General features: G+C 42.4%; 4 protein-coding genes across 5 annotated transcripts; 3 read left to right on the top strand and 1 right to left on the bottom strand.

Moving 5' to 3' along the window:
* The first annotated feature begins 1540 nt into the window (after positions 1–1540).
* Positions 1541–4336, top strand: LOC117567075 (ADP-dependent glucokinase). The gene is made up of 4 exons (XM_034246821.2): positions 1541–2271; positions 2338–2502; positions 2562–3288; positions 3345–4336. The coding sequence occupies exons 1-4, from the start codon at positions 1913–1915 to the stop codon at positions 3594–3596; spliced, it is 1503 nt and encodes a 500-aa protein (XP_034102712.1). The 5' UTR covers positions 1541–1912; the 3' UTR covers positions 3597–4336.
* A 201-nt stretch (positions 4337–4537) lies between these two features.
* Positions 4538–10818, top strand: LOC117567074 (heat shock 70 kDa protein 4). Of its 2 annotated transcripts, XM_034246819.2 has the most exons (7): positions 4538–4691; positions 4938–5141; positions 6136–7087; positions 7145–7684; positions 8648–8743; positions 9434–9637; positions 9700–10818. In XM_034246819.2, exons 2-7 carry the CDS (start codon positions 5035–5037, stop codon positions 10315–10317), a joined length of 2517 nt encoding a protein of 838 aa, XP_034102710.1. In that variant the 5' UTR covers positions 4538–4691; positions 4938–5034; the 3' UTR covers positions 10318–10818. The 2 variants fall into 2 exon arrangements, with proteins under 2 accessions (XP_034102710.1, XP_034102711.1); XM_034246820.2 differs by lacking the exon at positions 8648–8743 and having other exon boundaries at positions 4539–4691.
* Positions 10819–11700: 882 nt separating this feature from the next.
* On the top strand, positions 11701–12283 carry LOC117567693 (uncharacterized). Its single transcript, XM_034247818.2, has 2 exons — positions 11701–11851; positions 11904–12283. The coding sequence occupies exons 1-2, from the start codon at positions 11777–11779 to the stop codon at positions 12222–12224; spliced, it is 396 nt and encodes a 131-aa protein (XP_034103709.1). The 5' UTR covers positions 11701–11776; the 3' UTR covers positions 12225–12283.
* Positions 12284–12385: 102 nt separating this feature from the next.
* LOC117567690 (neuralized-like protein 4) lies at positions 12386–19532 on the bottom strand. Its single transcript, XM_034247814.2, has 9 exons — positions 19014–19532; positions 18579–18953; positions 17555–18522; positions 17033–17209; positions 15887–16971; positions 14633–15463; positions 14208–14520; positions 14039–14149; positions 12386–13974 (listed from the first exon to the last, which is right to left on the bottom strand). The coding sequence occupies exons 1-9, from the start codon at positions 19182–19184 to the stop codon at positions 12630–12632; spliced, it is 5376 nt and encodes a 1791-aa protein (XP_034103705.1). The 5' UTR covers positions 19185–19532; the 3' UTR covers positions 12386–12629.
* Between the last annotated feature and the right edge of the window lie 205 nt (positions 19533–19737).

Here is a 19737-nt window from a genome sequence, read left to right as displayed (position 1 = left end):
TTGATTTTATCGGGGGAAATGCAATAAAAAGATACTTTGCGGGATGAACCTTTGGAACATGTCGAGTGTTAATTGCTGAGAGGCAAACACTTAAAACAATCAAAACATTCCTTAGAAATGATGCCATAAATGATATGTACTAAAATTCTAGTTAATATCCATAATCAAATTCAGGAATTGGTCTTAATCGATTATATAATTTGGCAAGGCACCCACAAGTAGAGAAACACTTCCACTTCCTCTACACACACAATCCATTGGATAACCTTGTGTATAATACTACAATATAATACAATAATAATAACGGCATGAAGCAATTAAAGAGAAACAACGAACGAAATGAAGAAGCAACAACTTGTTTTAAGTTAACAACAACAGCAACAAGAAGAAGGAACCGCCTTTTAACGACGCCACATCTAAAAACAATACTACAACACAGCTTGTAAAACGGTACGAAAATAAATGCTGATGACGTATTTAAGTACACTGAAAACGATTAAAAATCATTTAGTCAAGACAATATATCAATTATATCAGCTATGAACATTAAGTGGCCAACAGCAAAATATACCAGTTTCAAGATGATATATCATCACTCACTCACTCGCTTGTCTAAGCTTCAATTGCCATTGTTACTGTTTTCCAGCATTCTTATTGTTATGATTATTATTAAAACAATAATAATTGTTGTTATCTTTGAGCACATGCCTGTCATTTTCTGTATTTAACCGTCATTTTATTATGAGCAAGCGGTAATTCTTTATGTTGCAATTTAAATAAGACCTAATCAAAAGTAGTATCAGCTCATTCACAAAAGAATTAAATGTTTATGCAGCCATTAACAATTAATAGCTTACCAGCACGTTTAAAAATTTATGACTTGTCACCACAATTAAAGCGTGAAGGGATTTTTTATTTCAAAAGAGTGTGCCAAATGTCGTTGTCGGTGGTTTGGCAGCAGTGAAAATTTTAACGCCACGAATTTGCATCTAACTACATAGAGAAATATTTTCTAATTTAAAAAATTTATGAATTCTATGAATGTTAGTTATTGTAGATTGTATTGGAAAGATGACGACTATCAAAAGAGGGAAAGTTCTTTATTGTCCACTTGTAAGGATTGCCTTACTTTATTTGAAAAACACAATATATTATATAAAATTTTAGGATTAAAAAGTACCGCAAAAAATTTATTGATGATTTTTAGGTTTCTCCTTCGTTTTTCAATGTCACATTTTTGTAGAAAGTGACAGTGACGAAAACAGACATCTAGATAGCGAATAGATCCTGTTAAGATCACGGAAATAAAATAGCTTTCATTTTAAATTAAGCGCCATTTTACTCGCATTTATCGAAATCTTTATAAAAGTGTAACCATATAGCAATTATTAGTGTTCTCCCTACTTTGGTATATCCTGTCGGCAATAAAACGTATATTTTGTAAATATTGTTTACGGTCACACACCGGCAAGTAAAACAGCTTTAAGCTCTTTTTTTAAGAAACTCCTGAAAAACCTGAATTAAATTCCATAAATAATACATGAGTTTATAATATTATCATCGGCTGTGAAAAACATCAATGTTTGCCATCAACAATGAACGTTTGAAAAAATTGTAAAAAACATCGATGCATCGATTTTGCCATCGATGTTTCTCCATCTCTAGAGTGTCGTTATCACATTTCATAAACAAACACACATACATTGGGTGTGTTTGTCAGTCGGTACAACAAAAATAGCTAAGTAAAAGATATATGAAAGACAAGTGATAAGTGAGCAACAAGGGCATTGGTTGCCGCACAGCAGCCACATCACCAAAAATCACATCAGCAGCAGCATCTTCAACAGACGACGCCGGCAAAAACAAGAAAGCTGCGCCAGAAAGAGACAGGGAGAAAAAAGGAGGAGACAATATGAGAGCTTTGAAGTATATGGGCTGGATAACCGGCTGCTCGGTGTTCACCGCCTTCATATCGATCATCTGGCAGGCATTTCTATCGCTGCAGGCGCTTAACAAGACCACCGTGCTGCTCACCGGACTGCTAGCCATCGAGAGCGAAGTGAAGAGAAGTGGTTTGGAGCCGGCGCCCAAAGTAGCCGTTGGCTATGGCGCCTGCACCGATTTGCAGATTAATGCCACAGAATTTCTGGACACCTATTACAGGCAGCGCATGCCTAGCGTAAGTCCCGATTTTGCGGCCAACGAGGTGAGCAACGAACACGAATTGCTGCAATCGTTTGTTTACTACTTCAAGAATGGCGCAGCAGCCGAGTAAGTTCATCCACTCTTAAGACTTACCATTGTAGATTAGATTATATGCATGTTCATCTCTTCCAGACGCGTTGTGGGCAACAGTACGCTGTTCAAGCAGCTGATCAGCTACGCCAAACAGTTGGACAAGGAGCGTATTCATTGGTACATGGGAGGCAATGCTCCTTTAATGGCTGTACGTTTTGTCATGGAGGGAGCTGATGTATTGCTGGGTGCACATATGTCCAAGAAGTGAGTTGCTTTCGTTGCCTGCCATGCAATGTAAAGTAATCTTCCATTATTTCTTGCAGATTACGTCCCTTGCTGCCCAAGGAGATTAGTCTGGCAGGCGATGAGATTGATGAGGATGATATACATCTGATATTAGAGTACAAGGCTGGCGATCGTTGGGGACCATACGAGGCGCCACGTGCCAACCGTTATATACTGCACAACGATAAGAATAATCCGCATCTGCGTTCAGTGGAGCAACTAACCGATGCCCTTAAACAATACCATCCACAGCTGCTCGTTGTAAGCGGACTGCAAATGATGGACATGTTCAAGTTCAGTCCGGGCGTGCGTGAGGCTCGCCTCAATCAAGTGAAACAGCAGCTTATTAACCAGCCCAGGGATACGCTTCAGCATTTCGAGTTTGCAAGCTATGTGGAGTTGGAGCTGCTACAGAAGCTGCGTCAGTTGGTGCTTCCCTATGTCGATTCGCTGGGAATGAACGAGCAGGAGCTGTCGAATCTGCGTGAAGTGCAACAGCATGGCAGCACCACACAAGCCACCGATTGGAATCCAAGACTTGCTCATACGTTGGACCAGATGCGTGAGGTGTTCATCAGTCTGGCGGAGGATTATCACAGTCAGCGTCAGGCGGATTCACAGCGTCGCCTAATTTCACGCATCCATGTGCACACCTTGGCGTATCAGGCTATATTGACCATTGCCAACTCCAAGTGGAAGAATACACGTGCTGCGGCTGCCAAAGCGGCTCTGACTGCCCATCGTTATGTCTGTAAATCACAGTTTGTGAGTGTAAACACTGCGTATATCTATGAAATTGCTAATCTGTACTCCTATTTTAGGTAAATCCTGAGTCGGTGTTGCTGGTGCTGGATGACAGTTTTGCCACCTCGGCCCAGAAGCAGGCGCCACGTATGCGCATGAGCGCTGCTAATCCTGTGCCCTGCTGGCAAGAGTATATTCAATTTGGACCGAGCAGGCAGCGCATCGAGGTGGAGATTTGTGTAGCACCTGTGCTAGTGTGTCGCGTAGCCAAGAAGACGGCGGGTGCTGGCGATAATATATCCGCGTCGGGATTGGTTGCTCAACTTTAAAGTGGATGGGGTGCTAATGCAATAGCCATGACAACGAGCATTATTTTGATATACGGCAAAGACTGCTTAGTATTTTATATAGAACGTTTGAAAGACAAACAAGACAAGACTTGAATAGCAAACAACCCGCAATTGATCCCTGGACACGATACAACCCAAAATCCACTATCTATAAACATTCCCTGTTGAAATACTGTTGAGACGACATTTATACTCAGCTGTTTAGCACCTTAGTGACCTTAGAAACGCGTTACCTTCAGTACTACATGAATAACGGACGCTGGCACTGCTCACGTACTTAATTCATACGGAACGGAACAACGACAAGAGTTAGAGATAGGCTCCATGCCTTAGTACATATCTAGAGATGAGTCCTTATCGCAGTGACAAAATTTATTGAAAATCGGGGAATAACCCAGTTACGAAAAAATCTTTAAAAGTAAGCAGTAGAGCAAGTTACTGACTGTTTCGGTTTCGACTTTGTAGTTTATATTCGCAAATCTGATCTATTGAATCTCTAACAATTTACACACTGACTCACAATTATTTAATGTGTTCAAAATTATTCCTGACAAGCATAATTATGCTACATAGTCTAAGTTTATAAGTATTTAGTTTTTTATCCTACGTATTGTAACGATGTCAACATTCCTACTTACAATTTGTTTTGCGCACTTGGTTTTAAGCTACACAAAAAGACAATGCATACATATATGTGTAATAAAAATTCCTGTTAATAATTAATATGTGTATTTACTAAACTAAGTAGTTGACTATAGTAAATATCCGAGAATCGAAATTCAAATATCCGCGCAATCGACCAGCGATTTACCATTTATCGCTAAGTGTGGCCATTGCATTTTTCTTGGTCGAAGTATACTGAAAAGTAGAATTTTGGTATATTTTAAAATTGAATTTACAATCACACCGTTCGAGAAGTTTCGCTACCATTCTCAGCCGACGTCGACGTCGCCGCTTGAATTTTCATTACGCTGAAAAAACGTGTCGGTCGCGGTAGATAAATTGAAGCGTTTATGTATTGTTAATATAAATAAGCATAAAGCTTTTTACATATATAAATAAATTGCAAAAAATGTGCGTAAATATAATTGCAACCATCAATGCAATAAACAAGCAAACAATGAAATTTATCGAGTGCAACTGATTGCAAGTTTTTCTTTCATGAGCCAAGCAGCAAATTCATAATTAATGTGAAGAAAAAAACTCAAATCGAAGAGCACTTACAATCATATGTCAATTTAAATATCGTTCGATGCCGTGTTTGATGTGTGCTCTAGCTTTAATTTAACAAACTAATATTTTTTCAATTTTCTATTACAGTTGCTGAAACAAAAGAAGCCGCCCCTAAAAAAAACTAGGCAACAAAGTCTAACCAAATAAATAGTTCAACTAAATCAATCAAAAACTAGAGGGAAAAATGTCTGTGATTGGCATCGATTTCGGTAACGAGGGCTGCTATGTAGCGGCAGCAAGGTCTGGCGGCATCGAAACCTTGGCTAATGACTACAGTCTGCGTGCAACGCCGTAAGTACATCACCATTAATGGAGTGTGATGATTAGTTATTGTTGTATGATGTAGTATGTACTGTTTAGCAGAAGCCACTAAATTCATTGTGCATAATCGTTTGCTCCCTTTCTTTGAGGTTATGTACAAATGTAAGTCATGCCCAACTGTTTGTACGTGTATGTGAGTATAGGGGTGTATGTGTGTGTGTATGCGTATGGGTTTTGTTTGCATGAGTATACGCGCCTAGAAATTTCCAGTACTATTGTTGTCACTGGTAACGCGCTTTATATACAATTGTAAATGAAGCAAAATGTCCACAAATTTGTTGTAGAGTGCATATATGTACATGTATGTGTACTGGTGTACATATGGTGGGTAAAATGCATTCATGCGCTGATTGCTTAGGCCTAAATTTGGCTCTGGCTGTCGCTCCATAAAAAGCATTGCAAAATCAACTTTGGGATGTTGCACTGCGTTCCATATTCTATTCCAATTATTTTTGACTAAGATTCTTGATTTATAAAAATGTTGTAGACTGCGTGGGCGAAATTTCCACTTTTGCAAATATGTTTTTTTTTTTTTTGGCTGTTTTTTTCCTTTAATTTTGGCCAGTGTGCACACATATTCACACGCGTATCATCGCATGCGTCATGCGGTCACTCTGAGCACGAGAGTCACAGCATCAGCAAGAGAAGTGAGCGAGCGAGAGCGCAAAGGCAGCAGCTGTTGCGAGAGAGAGCAAAAGCAAGTTCACACCAAAAGTTGTCAAAAATAAAATCGAAGCCGGCAAAACATACGATCGCATATACACAGACGCGCGCTCACATGCACATGCCCACAATGTGCTCAATACATACATAAGTCAAGGTGGTATCTGTGAGAGAGACTGACTCAGTTTGTTGTTGCTCAAGTCTTGACCATATTTGACCCGTTTTGTTTTATAATGCCTGGGAGGGTTGTTAGGCATATATTATTTTAAAATCATTAATTTTAATATCACCTCGTTTGCAGCTCCTTTGTGGCCTTCGATGGCAAGAAGCGCATCATTGGCGTGGCGGCCAAGAACCAGCAGGTGACAAACATGAAAAACACAGTTGGCGGCTTTAAGCGTCTGCTTGGCCGCAAATTCAACGATCCACATGTACAACACGAACTCAAGAGCATTCCAGCACGCGTTGAGGAGCGTAACGATGGCAGCATTGGCATCAAAGTCAACTATCTGAACGAGGATCAGCACTTCTCCCCCGAACAACTGACTGCCATGCTGTTCACCAAACTGAAGGAGACCTCGGCATCGGCCATGCAAACGCAGGTCAATGACTGTGTCATTGCCTGTCCCGTATTCTTTACCAATGCCGAGCGTCGTGCCCTCCTCGATGCCGCCCAAATCGCTGGCCTCAATGTCCTTCGCCTGATGAACGAGACGACGGCGACAGCGTTGGCCTATGGCTTCTATAAGAACGATTTGTTCGAGGATAAGCCACGCAATGTGATCTTTGTTGATTTTGGCCATTCGGCGCTGCAGGTCAGCGCTTGTGTCTTCACCAAGGGTAAACTGAAGATGATCGCCAGCAGCTGGGATCAGATTGGTGGGCGAGACTTTGATCTGGCGTTGGCCGAATACTTTAGCAAGGAGTTCCTCGAACGTTACAAGATCAATGCTAAGACCAATGCACGCGCTAATCTGCGTCTCTTGACCGAAATTGAGAAGCTCAAGAAGCAGATGTCGGCAAACAGCACCAAACTGCCATTAAACATTGAATGCTTTTTGGATGACATCGATGTCAGCTCATCCATGCAACGTTCACAAATGGAGGAGCTTGTCGCTCCCGTCTTGGAACGTGTGGAGCAAACATTCAGAAAGCTGTTGGCCGAATCGAAGTGGTCCGTCGATGACATTGACTCGGTGGAAATTGTGGGCGGCAGCACTCGCATACCATCGATCAAGCAGCTCATTGAGAAGGTTAGTCAGTAACTTGACTTCCCAAATATGACAAGATTTATGTGTTCTCCATTTTAGGTATTCAACAAGCCGGCGAGCACCACACTTAATCAGGATGAGGCTGTGTCCCGTGGCGCTGCCCTGCAATGCGCTATCATGTCGCCAGCGGTGCGTGTCCGTGAATTCGGTGTGACTGATATACAGAACTATGCGGTCAAAGTACTTTGGGATGCCGAAGGTTCAGCGTCGAATGCCGAAGTTGAAATCTTTCCCCAATTCCATGCATCACCGTTCAGCCGTTTGGTGACAATTGCGCGCAAGAGTCCGTTCAGCGCATCCATTGTTTATGGCCAGCCTGTGCCGTATCCGGATCAAACCATTGGTGTTTGGAAGATCAAGGATATCAAACCAACGGAACGTGGTGAGAGTCAGGAAGTGAAACTGAAAGTGCGCATCAATCAAAATGGTATTGTGCTGATTTCATCGGCCACACTGGTCGACCGCAAGGAACTGGAAGAGGCTGCTGCCGCCACTGGAGAGCAGGCTGCTGGCGAGGAGAAGGCCACCGGTGAGCAGCCGGCTGCCAACTCTGGCGAGCAAGCGGATGCTCAGCAGGAGGTAAGTTCAGCCAGCAAGCTGTTTGCTTTACTATTTTTTATCGATCGTCATCACCATCATCATTAGTACCATCACTTTTTTTCATCTACTGCTGTTGTTATGGTGCTGCTCTGCTGGCTTCTTGCAGTTTTCTAACCCTTCCAAGTGTTTCTCTTCTTCTAACCATTTCAATTTCGATTCATCAACTCAATATCAGCATTCATTTGCCCTATTTTATTTCTCATACACTCTCTTAGTGCTGTTCGACTATTATTTATTTGCCTAGACATGAATGAAACCATAGTAAAATTCATTAAATTAATTCATTAAATAAATAACAGTTTAAGCTCTTTTCTGTAACGCATTGAGCATTTACTTCAAAATTATAATTTTTTTATTTTACAATTCATTAAATTTATGTCGATATTATTTGTAGTTTTATAGGGCAGTCTAATTCAGCTTATATTGTTTGATATCTAAAGGGGCTTTTTATTTTAATTTGCCATAAGAATTCCCCCCTTACTAAACAAATAGATAATGAAGCAACTGTAAATATAGAGCGAAGATAACGGTTCCCAAGCGGATTAATAGGGCAAATATTGATATTTCATTGCATTAGGGGTTACTCATAAATGATTTTATATATATCATTCTCATTTATAGCTACTTGCAAAGTATTTTATCGCAATTAAATTTTTTACGTTCTATTTACTTTTGGAAATTGCGTTTGCTCGGGCTTTTCATAGATATTTCTTTTGGCGTTTTGCTTTTGGTTTCATTCTCGATCTAGTGTTTGTTGTAGTTGCTGTTGTTGTTGTTGCTCTTGTTATTATACTATATAATTCTGAATATTTGAATATCGTAAATATTTGATATACATACTTATGTGTGGCACAATCATACATATATAAATATCTATATACAACTATTACAACTACTATCCCAAATATTGGATATTGTGCGCTCGCGTTTGCTCTCTCTTAGGCATATTGTGAGAATGAGGATGATAATAATACATCAACAGCCTCATCACCTGGCGGACAAGGGTGGGCACAGCGGGTCAAGGGCTGGTTTGGTTCGGTACGTTTGCAAATACAAAACAAAAAAAAAAATACAAACAATTATTAAAGTCATTAATGCAATTTATAATTTAAATTTAAATACTGACAAATGTCTCGAAATTGGAAATGTCGTTTAAAATTGAAAATTAAATCAAGCACAAATAAATTGCGCTTTCTTTTCCCACCCTACAACCGATAATAAAACGAATGATGAAGACCGCTCATAAGCCGCCTACCCTGTGTGCTCCTACAAGAACAAAAAAGAAAATATATATATAAAGTACAAACAATACTAAACAGAAACTGTAAAATTACTTACACAATTTGCCTAAAAATCGCTTAAATACATTTTCTTTAATTTTATATTATTTCCCCAAACAAAACAAAAAAAAAAAGAAAGAAAAGAAAACTAGTACAAGTAATAAACGTTTTTACAATGCGCCTGTAATCCACTGAATGCTCTCTAATAGAAATATGTATTCACAAACTTAACGACACGATCACGAATCTCTTGCTCATATATTGTAGGCTGTTGCTTGAGCTGTGTTTTTCCTCTTCGCTTTGTTGTTTGTTGTTCCGCTTCGAGCTATATTTCCTCTTTCTATTGGCTACACACAAATTGGATATATTTTTTTGTATTTTTGACAAGCAGCAGCTTTAGTTCTGATTGTATTTTCATGTCTACCCTCTCTCTTTTTGTTATTCGCAGGGCAATGATAAGGCTAAGAAGAAGACCATTAAGGCCGTTGAGCTGCCTATGGAAATAGTTACCCATGGATTCTATCCCAATGAATTGGCCAACTATTCGCAGCAGGAAGCTAAGATGATTGGCAATGATCAGAAGGAAACCGAGCGTATTGATGCCAAGAACGCATTGGAGGAGTTTGTTTACGATATGCGTAACAAGTTGCAGGTAAAGGATAGCGGATTGAATTAATCTAAAGATCATGGCTAACATTCTCTTTTAATATACAGGGTGGTCCTCTGGAGCGTTATGTGGTTGAGGCCGAACGCGAAGCGATTGTGGCGCAGCTGAATGATCTCGAGAACTGGCTGTATGAGGATGGCGAGGATTGCGAGCGTGAGATTTACACCAGTCGACTGTCGACACTGCAACAACAAACGGATCCCATCAAGCACCGTTCCCAGGACTTTGAGCAGTCTCCCGCTGCATTCGATGAGCTGAAGAACAGCATTGCATTTGCACGCCAAGCTGTGGCAGAATTCCGCAAGGGTGTGGCCAAGTACGACCATCTGACGGAAACCGAATTCATTAACATTGCCGAAACTGCGGACAAGGCGCAAAAATGGCTGGATACCAATTTAGTCAAGTTCACGCAAGCACCACGCACTAGCGACAGTCCTGTGCAGACATCAGCGGTGCGCCAGGAGGTGCAGACCCTGAATGCCTGTGTTAATTCGGTGATTACACGCGCGAAACCGAAGCCAGCTGCCAAGACAACAACGACACCGCCCAAGGATGCGCCCAATGCGGAGCAAAATGGTGGCGAACCAAGTGCAGCCGGTGACAAAATGGATGTGGATGGCAATGCGCAGGCGGCCACCAATGATCCATCTATGGATGTGGAGTGAGTTGTGCGCGTGCCGCGATATATTTAAATATAAATATATATATGTATGGTATTGGCTAACGATAAACAAGAAGAACCGATAGATAAACTATAAACAACAAAAAGAAACAAACAACAAAATTAACTTAACGTATACAATGAATATGAAAGAACAACAACAAATTGTATATGCACTTTTGCTTTTTCGACGCATCAGAATCAAAGCAAACTGGCAAACTGTAAACAACAACCGATGAAACTACATGTGTAAGCGTATAATACAAAATGATTTGATTAAGCAGGCACGATTGACAGCGATTGGCAGTGGCAGAGACACGGTAAAAGAAAAACACAGGCAGACAACAAGCTGCGCAAATGCAACAATTTCTGAATAATACAACAAACAAAACAAAACCAACCATTTCTAATCGACCATTTTTTGCATATAGTTGAATAACAAAGCGACACTAAAAAGAATGGAATTAAAATAATCAAATAAAACAATGATGATTCCAAAAAGCAACAGCAAGTCTTTTCACTTATTTTTCTGTTTAATATGCCTCTACGGGAGGTTGTTGGCGCACAGAGTGTTCAAACAATAACAAGAGTTTTCCACGAATTGGCCATAATATTAAATGATATATACATATATTCCTCGATTCTATACGTATATACAGATTTGTATACTAATAGCGTTGTATGAATGGCAGCAGCATTTTCTGGGTTTTCAATTGAGCACAATATTTAAAAAGCTACAAAAGTGTAGCATCCCATAGAGGATTCCAGCCCAGTTGTAAACATTTAGAAAATTATCATATAAAATATATTATCAATTTGGTATTAGGTTAGGGTATGTAGTTATCTATTGGGCTAAGGAAACAATGTAGTAGAGTGCTGGTAAAGCAAATCAATATTAGATCACTAGAAAGCAATATAAAACCTAAATCAAAGAATCAAGTTGGACGACAACCCGATTAGAAAATGAATTATTAACTAACGAATTTTCTATAAAAATAAATCAGAATTTATGTGGGAATTCTAAATAAAAATTAATTGTAAGGTATGATTTTACAATTCAAAATGCATCAAAAAAGATACAAGAGTGGACATAACATATGAATATATTGTATGTTATGTCCTTTAAAATGTAATTACATAACTTAACACAGAAAGAATTAAAATATAAATCCAAGGGTCTATTACGATCGAAATACCGACTTTGATATTAGAAAGAGGTATAATTGGAACTCGTCGCTTCACACTTTTCTGAATATATTTGCAAATTTATTTGCGCTTACACTAGCAAATATTTGATGATTTTCCATATATACACTTTTCTATCCTATATATACAGAAAATTGTATACACAAAGCGACGTATAAAAGCCGGCAGAATTTCGTTGCTTTTTCAGTTGAGTTTTTTCTGCGAAACGTAGCGAAATATTTGATATTCGAGATTTTGGAAACAGAAAGTCTATCAAGATGAAGATGTTTGTAATTCTTTTACTGGGCTTGCAGGTGTTCTGGGCTACAGCATCACCCACAACAGTTAACACAGTAAGTTATAAGATAATTATAATTTAAATATATTAATTACATGGTCTAACAGTTGGAGATATCTGCCGATAAGAGCAGAGAATGCAGTGCCTATTGTGGATCAGTTGCAAGGCATCTTCAAGCAAACACAATTACAATCGAAAGCAAGGACACTCAGATAAGGGAACTCGAAGCCAAGGTTGCTGATCTAGAAGCTAAACTGGCGAGAAAAGGAACTTCAGAGGCAGCTCCGGTGGAATCAACTGATGACCTTGTGTCTAGTCTTCATCAGAAAATCGATGCTATAAGGAACAAGATCAAAGATATTGGAAACATCTACTCGGGACCGGTGAACGTTAAAAAACCAGTTAGTGAAGAAAATGTTGAAAAATAATCCCTATACGTTTTGGAACGAATTTCACTAGAAATTATAATAAAAGATTCTGAACATTAAAAACTGAGATTCATTTTTCTAAAAATGATTAATTAAGTGATCCGAGTTTCGAATAGAATTCAGATTCCCTAAAATTATTGCATAATAAATCAAACTCGTCATTTCACACAATGTGTTTATTAACTTTGTGATTATATTTGGAGATTTATTTGCGCTTACAATACAAAACATGTCATGGCTTATAAATGGGCTAGGAAGGGACAAAGGGAATGCCTATGTGAATACAAATACGAATGCGTGGTAAGCGTAGCGTAGAGTGTTTGAGTTATCATAATTGCGAGATAAATATAAGAAATTCGGCTGCAAGCTGGTGACTAGTTTTAATGTGTCGTGTACTTTTGGGGCTTAAGATTCGCTCGATGGCTCTTCGATGCGATCTAATTTAATAATTAACGCATTTATGATGCAGGCGCCTGCCTCTTTGGTAAACCAACACAGATCGTTGAGCAGATGCAGCGAGGATTCGTTAATGGCACCAGCGCTGCTGTTGTTGCAACCACCACCAGAGGCGACTCCAACCGAGCCCGCATCATTGGCAGCTTCGTGTTCCGTTGTATGCAGACTGCGACGCTTGGCCTCGGTCGCTGTTTTGCCCGTGGTGACGCCCGAGATGGACTGACGACGCACATAGACCTCGAACGAGGTGGAAATACGATGCACGCCCTGCTCGGACACATAATGATGCTGAGGCAGCACCGGTTCAATTACCGTGGCATTGGGTGAATAGTAGAGCTCGAGACGTGTGCCGGGCTCGTCTTTGTGCGTGGCAGCGACGGTGTCCTCGTCCATTTCCAGTGGCAGCGGCTGCCCACGATCGAGTATTGCGCGTATTTTATCCACTCGTGTCATGTAATAGAACGGCAACCAATCGCCATTCAAATCCAGATGCACTTGTGTCGACGCTGATCCAGCAGCGGATGATGTCGATGCGCTCAGCGCATTCACCGTCTGCTGGTTGAGCTTAAAGTACACCCAGCCCTCCAGTTTGTCGCCATTTCCAGTGCTGTTGCCGTTGCACTTGGCGCAGAAGCAAATCGGCTCGAGTCGCACATCGAAAAAGGCCTGCGGCAGCACGAGGGAAGCACAGAAGCGTTTCACCTGCTTCAGATACTCGCAATCATTCTGCTCCAACACGCCGGCAGCAGCAGCCGCCGAACGCAACGATTCCCTGGGATTGCTGCTGGAATTTGTATCGGATTCCACCGAGTTAAGCGACGAGAGATCCAGATTAAGTAGCGACATTTGATCGGGCATCAAATGATGCTGCATGCGCGTGTATTCGTTCTGCTGTAGTTGCTGCAATAGCAGCAAATGATTCATATAATCGATCTCATCATCTTCCAGCACATTGTCACCAGACTCGCTGGACAATTCCCGCTCACGATCCCGTTCACGTTCTCGCTCGCTGCTGACTTCGACGACAGCATCCACATTGTTCTCGCTGTGCTCCGACTCATGTGAGGCAACCATAGACGTGGACACTACATTGGAGCACAGTGCTTGCTCATCGTACTCCTTGTTTGTGTCGTAAACGCCGCTCGAGCCATGTGTCTGGCCACCAGCTGCATTGGAACCGCTGGCTCCGCCGCCTGTCGATGTATTCAGCGAGTTTTGAAACCTTTGCGTGCTCTGGCTGCGTTGTATATTCAAATTGGTGTTGTGCTGCAACTGCAGCGACTCTCGAAGGCAGCTGTAAGGAAAGAAAGAAACAAGAATTAGCATTATAAGTGGTTAGATGAATATTTATCACTTACCAAGTGGATGAAGAGCCGCCCAGCTCGTTGCGCTGCTGCTCCAGCGTGCGATTCTTAATGGAAATATTAAGCAGCAGATTCTCAGAGACGCTCTCCATAACAGAACGTGTCCTGTGTATTGACAAAGGGTTAAGGAACAGCTCGAATGGATTTTAGAGTGATAACTTACATGAGATTGCCAGCTGCAGAAGTGGAAGCGCCTGTTGGCAGTTCCCTGGCACTGTCGCTCAGCTGCTCCGTGTCCTTCTCCTTCTCATGCATCTCCAGATGCGCCTTCTCGCATTGCTGCGGCATATTGTCCAACTCAAGAGCCTCGGGTGCCTCCAGTATGGGTGTGCCATTTGCATTGCCATTGCGCGCGGCATCGCTGCCCGTGAGCAAAGAGATCTTCTCGCACTTGCCGTAGATATCAAAGATGGGGTAGACATGACCTGGCAAACCACTGGCCAAATCTTCTAGATTTGTAGAGCCCACCATGATGACTGTTATACAATTAAAATTAGAATATCATTAGCAAACCCCTTATAATAGAATACATATTTCCTTCAGAAATAATAGTATTTAAAATACGATGTTTATTATGGATAAACTCACCCAACATCCCGGCGTGTGTGAGCGTCATGGTAATCACAGTACCCAGCTGGATCTGATCAAGTACTTCGCCATATTTGGAGGCCATCACCTGGCCATTGATGTTGATGTAGTCATGGGTCGCCAGCCAACAGCTGCGCTTGCAGTTCAACAGCGAAATGGGAATGGACATGGCTTGCGGACAGGTCGAAAGCACGCCCAAGCTGAGAGTGCCCTTCCATTTATTGTTGATGGCATCCACCTTGATGCTGATGCTCTCACCCTTGCACAGAGGCTTATTCAGGCAAACGATCGCCTGATTGAAGGACTTGCTGCGACAGGCACTGCGTCGATCATCTCCAAGACGCACATGCTTATTGGACACATCGACAAACTCATAATTCTGCGCCTCGGAATCAATAGATTCCAGCATTGAGCTATCCTGTTTGTTCAGCGGGTCCATGCCAAAGTCCATCGAATCCTGCAGTCGCAGACTACAAGGACGCAACGGCGATGCGGGGCCTTGAGTGGAGATCACCTGCACAGCCATTGTGGAGCCAAGTAGCTCGGCCACAACATACACATCGTTGGGTATGTTATGGAACTGTATGTTCACATTCTCCGAGTTCAGTAAGATGTTCAACGAATTCTCCACACGCTCCAGCGTAATGCGATCATCGACACGTAGCCACTCAAGCGAGGCCAGCGATCGTTGCAGACAGCTGGAATTGTAGCGCACCTCGTTGCCACTTACATACCAAACGTTGGCCGGAATACGCTTCAAGCTAGTGGGCAACTTCTTGCGCACGCTCTCGTCGGCCAGGTTGAGATCGGTGATGCCAATGCTGAGACAGCCTGTGAGAGATTTTAGAACAAGCACTTAAGAAAATGTTACGAATTTGTGAAGAATACAATTATCACGAGTACGACCCATTCAGCTGGTTATAAAACTATTTCAACTTAGAGAATAAATATATATTACCAACTGGTTCCTAGTTCTAATTACTTAATGTACGAATACTCTTCTAAATTATAATAAAATTGATTTAGAAATGATTCTAAAGTTAAATGTTTATACGTACGATTTAAAAGATCATAAGAACTAATATACCCAAGTTTAGTAAGAATTTCTCTTATTTTTTTCTGATTTAACTAATTAAACGGACAGGCGACCTTCCTAACATTATCAACCATTAATGCTGATTAAAAAAAGATACTACCACATGCGTTTTTTGGTAGACTGTGTTAAAGCCAAATTCAAATATTTGTAACGCTCACCGGCAAACATGGGATTGATGGAGGTCAGCTTGAGCTCAAACGGCGATCCAACGCTCAGCGGATGCTCCGAGAAAACCAGACAATGCGACAACGCTGCCGTTGAGCCAGTAAAACGCGACGCTTCAGTCCAATCCTTGGTCAAACTAACGCTACCCGAGACACAAGTCCAGCGATGCTTCGTCTCCAGCGCCGGATGTTGTATTACCGATGTGGCTTGGCAGCTCTGTGAGTTCTCGCTGGTGGCATATGGAGCACGTATATCCAGCTGCGTTTGCGTTAGACTAACCTGGGCGCACTGCCCGTAGAGATCAATGATGGCCCAAATGTTGGGCGCATGGCACTCGCCAGCTGGACCCTGATCCATGCCATCTACAAAGAAGTGTATGTAGTCGCCGTTTCGCATGACGCCGACACGCGTGCCTGTTCCCAAGGTGTCCAGATCGATGAGAACATTGGTGCGTATGGTTTTGCGATTGTGAAAGATCATGGGGCCACACAGTATGATGGTATCGTTCGCCTCGAGATCAGTGGCATTGGGCGCCAGTTGAATGTCCTCGGGTCGCGTGCCCGTCACGCCAATTTCAATGTTGCCCGACCAATGACGCACCATTGTCTCCAGCTCTACCTCGAACAGTTCACGATTTCGCAGTGGTCTATTACTAAACACAATGGCATCATTGAACTCCGCTAGAGAATTGGGACGCGATGCAGTCAATCCGCTGTTGGAAATGCCCGCATTGGCACCATGTATATTGTGGAAACGCAGCGGCACCTCACTGTACAGCGTTGTATTCGAAATGGTTGAGTTGCCAGTGTCCGGACTTCCGCACTCGGAGGTGTCTATGATGCTGGCCTGCGCCGCCTGGCCGTAGAGATCAATGACGCCATAGACACGCTCCGGCACATTAGTGGCAGCTGGTCCCTGATCTACGCCATTCACCCAAAAATGTAGAGTGCCGTCATCTTTGCGCACAACTCCCACACGATCGCCCACCTGCAGGCGATCCAGATTCTGGCCATATTGCTCGATCACAGTGACACCATTCTGCATGACGCCGTTTCCCGTCATCATCCAGGTCCCTGAACTAAATTGGGATTATGAGTTTATTAATATTAATTATTATATTAATTATCAACTCTACTTACCGCACATTTGTCATGGTAAAGGGAAAGTCTAGGTCGTCGGCTGTGTGCGTAGTGACGCCCATTTCCACGGAACCTGCCCATTTGGTAACCACGCGCTCCAGTCGCACTTGGAACAACTCATTGGGCCGCAGCGGACGTCGCGTTAGCACCACGCCATTATTGAAGTCATCTGCGGCGCTGCAATAAAATTGAGGAAAAGTTAATTTAAAGTTCAAATAGAATGAAAGTAATTGTAAGCAAGGCAACTAAATTTAACCCTATTAAAGGAATAACTTGCAAGCTAATCCTAACACAATAAAATAGTATGGTTGCGGTATGGAAAGAGGTGTAAGCAACATAAAACATAGATGGTGTAAAATTCCCAAATATTATAGACTCATCGAAGAAGTCTTTATATGAACGGACAGACTGACGGATAGGTATAGAGTTAGAGCAACTTATTATAAATAACCTAGAATAGTTTAAATTAATCTAGATATCTTAAACTGCCTTAAAGGCTGCTTTCAATGTAGGTTTACTTACTTGGGCCGCAACGCAGTGCGTCCACTCTGCGTAACCGTCGCGTGGCTGCCGCAGATATGATGAAACGTGAGTCTGTCGTCGTTGCGCGCAATGGCCCGTGTGCTGGAAATGGTTTCGCTGAGTCCGCCCGCTGCACCAGCCACATTCAACTCGCTTTCCGGGCTCAACAGGCTCAGCGTAGGCGTGCCCGTCTGCGCATGACTGCAAACCAAAGCCATGCCGGCGACAATGTTGTTGCGACGTGTCACTAGATTTTGCTGTTCCCGCTCATCGCGATCCACAATGGTCACCTTGATGGTCATGCCATAGAGATCAATAACGCCCCACAACGTAGCTGCCACACGTGTTGCCGCCACGCCCTGATCCTGTCCATTGATGTAATAGTGCAGATTGCCATTCGATTTGCGCATCATGCCAACGCGATCTCCTTCGCGCAACTCATCCAAATTGAACTCGCCATATTGTCGTCGAGTGCCTTTGCCATTGGTAAGTATGCCACAGCCAGACATCATGATGGTGCCGCTGCGCATATTCGTCATGGTAGCTGGAAAGTGCAGCACTGTGGGATTGTGCGTGGTGACTCCCACCTCAATGGAGCCAGACCATTTGTCCACCAGCTTATCGATGCGTATCTCGAACAGTTCATTGTCGCGCAGTGGACGATGTGTCATGACGACGCCATTGTTAAATTCATCCAGTGGACGTCGACGCTCCGCCGAACGAAAGTTGGGCACCAATTTCACCAAGCTTCCACAGCGAGTGTGGAAACGTAAGCGATCATTGATGTCATAGTATTCCCCAGCAGCACCTGCATTGGCTGAACTAGAGAGCACACTGCCAGAGTTTAAATTCAGCCGAGCCAGTGCATCCAGATTGCTACTATCGGCAACGCTGACATCAACGCTCATAGGCACGTCGAGATTCTGCACCACCTGCTGCAGTGGTTGCTGCAGCGGTGAGTCCAAGAGCTGCAAAGACAGATGATCAAGCAAAGCAAGAGGGAAAGAGATTACAGTCAACATACCTCGCTGCTGCTGTTTAGCATTGAACTGGCATCCGAAGTGGGACACAACGAAACCTGTACACAGCGTCCATAGAGATCGACGAGAGCCCAGAGGGGCTTGGGCATGTTCTTAGCTGCCACGCCCTGTGACTCGCCATTCACATAGAAGACGAGATCATGGTTTGAAGTGCGCATGACACCCACTCGATCATTCTCGTTGAGTGTCTCCAGATCGGTGCCATAGAACTCGAGCAGACGACGGCCATCCTTGCGCACATCAATGCCGGACATGACCCAGGTGCCATTCCGCATCGCTGTCGCACAGGCAACCAGCTCCAGATCATCCGGCGACTCCGAGGTGACGCCAATCTCAATGCTGCCACCCCACGAGTGACTCTGCAAAGGGAATTAATCATTGAATCTGTCAATGATTTCTTGTAACTGCAATGCACTCACCTTCTTTTCAATCACCACCTCGAAAAGCACATCGTCCACCAGAGGCTCCGCGCTGAAAACCAAAGCATGGCTAAAGTTTCGCATCAAACGCTGCGCCGAGCGATTTCCATCCCACAAAGTAATCGAGCGACCACAACGATTGTGAAAACGTTGTATGGCTCCTTGTGCCATCTTCGATGATTCACACTATTCACCTAATTTATGAGTTGTATTGTATTTATTTGTTGTGGTTTGGTTTAACTCAATTGCATTTCGCATTCTGCAATTGCAGTTTTTTCTTGTCTTTTATGCATAATGTCTTTTCATTGTCTATGTGCTTGTGTTGTCTATTTATAACATTTGCATTCACTTGCATATACAAGCCACATTATTAATGTTGGCAACAATTAACTTATTTGTTGTTTGTTTATTCACTTATATTGCTAATGTTCTTTTCATATTCTTCAAGTGTTTTTCATTTGTTATATTGGTTTTTTTGTTAACATCACTTTAACAGCCCTCTGCAATGTAGACAGAGTTCGTTAAACTGTTGTTTAGCAGGCAGACAACTTCAGCATTTGAATCAGCTGTTAACTGTTAGCATGTCACATCACTAGTGAACCGCTAAAGCATCTTAACATTTGCATCGATAACAATAATAATAATCGAAGTAATATTTTTGTGTTTACTTGTTGATGTACACAATAAATAATCATTTAAGTTTCGTTTATGTTATATTCGACTG

Source organism: Drosophila albomicans, chromosome 3 (assembly GCF_009650485.2).
Source record: "Drosophila albomicans strain 15112-1751.03 chromosome 3, ASM965048v2, whole genome shotgun sequence".
NCBI lineage: Eukaryota > Metazoa > Arthropoda > Insecta > Diptera > Drosophilidae > Drosophila > Drosophila albomicans.
This window is presented reverse-complemented; position numbering and strand designations above follow the sequence as displayed.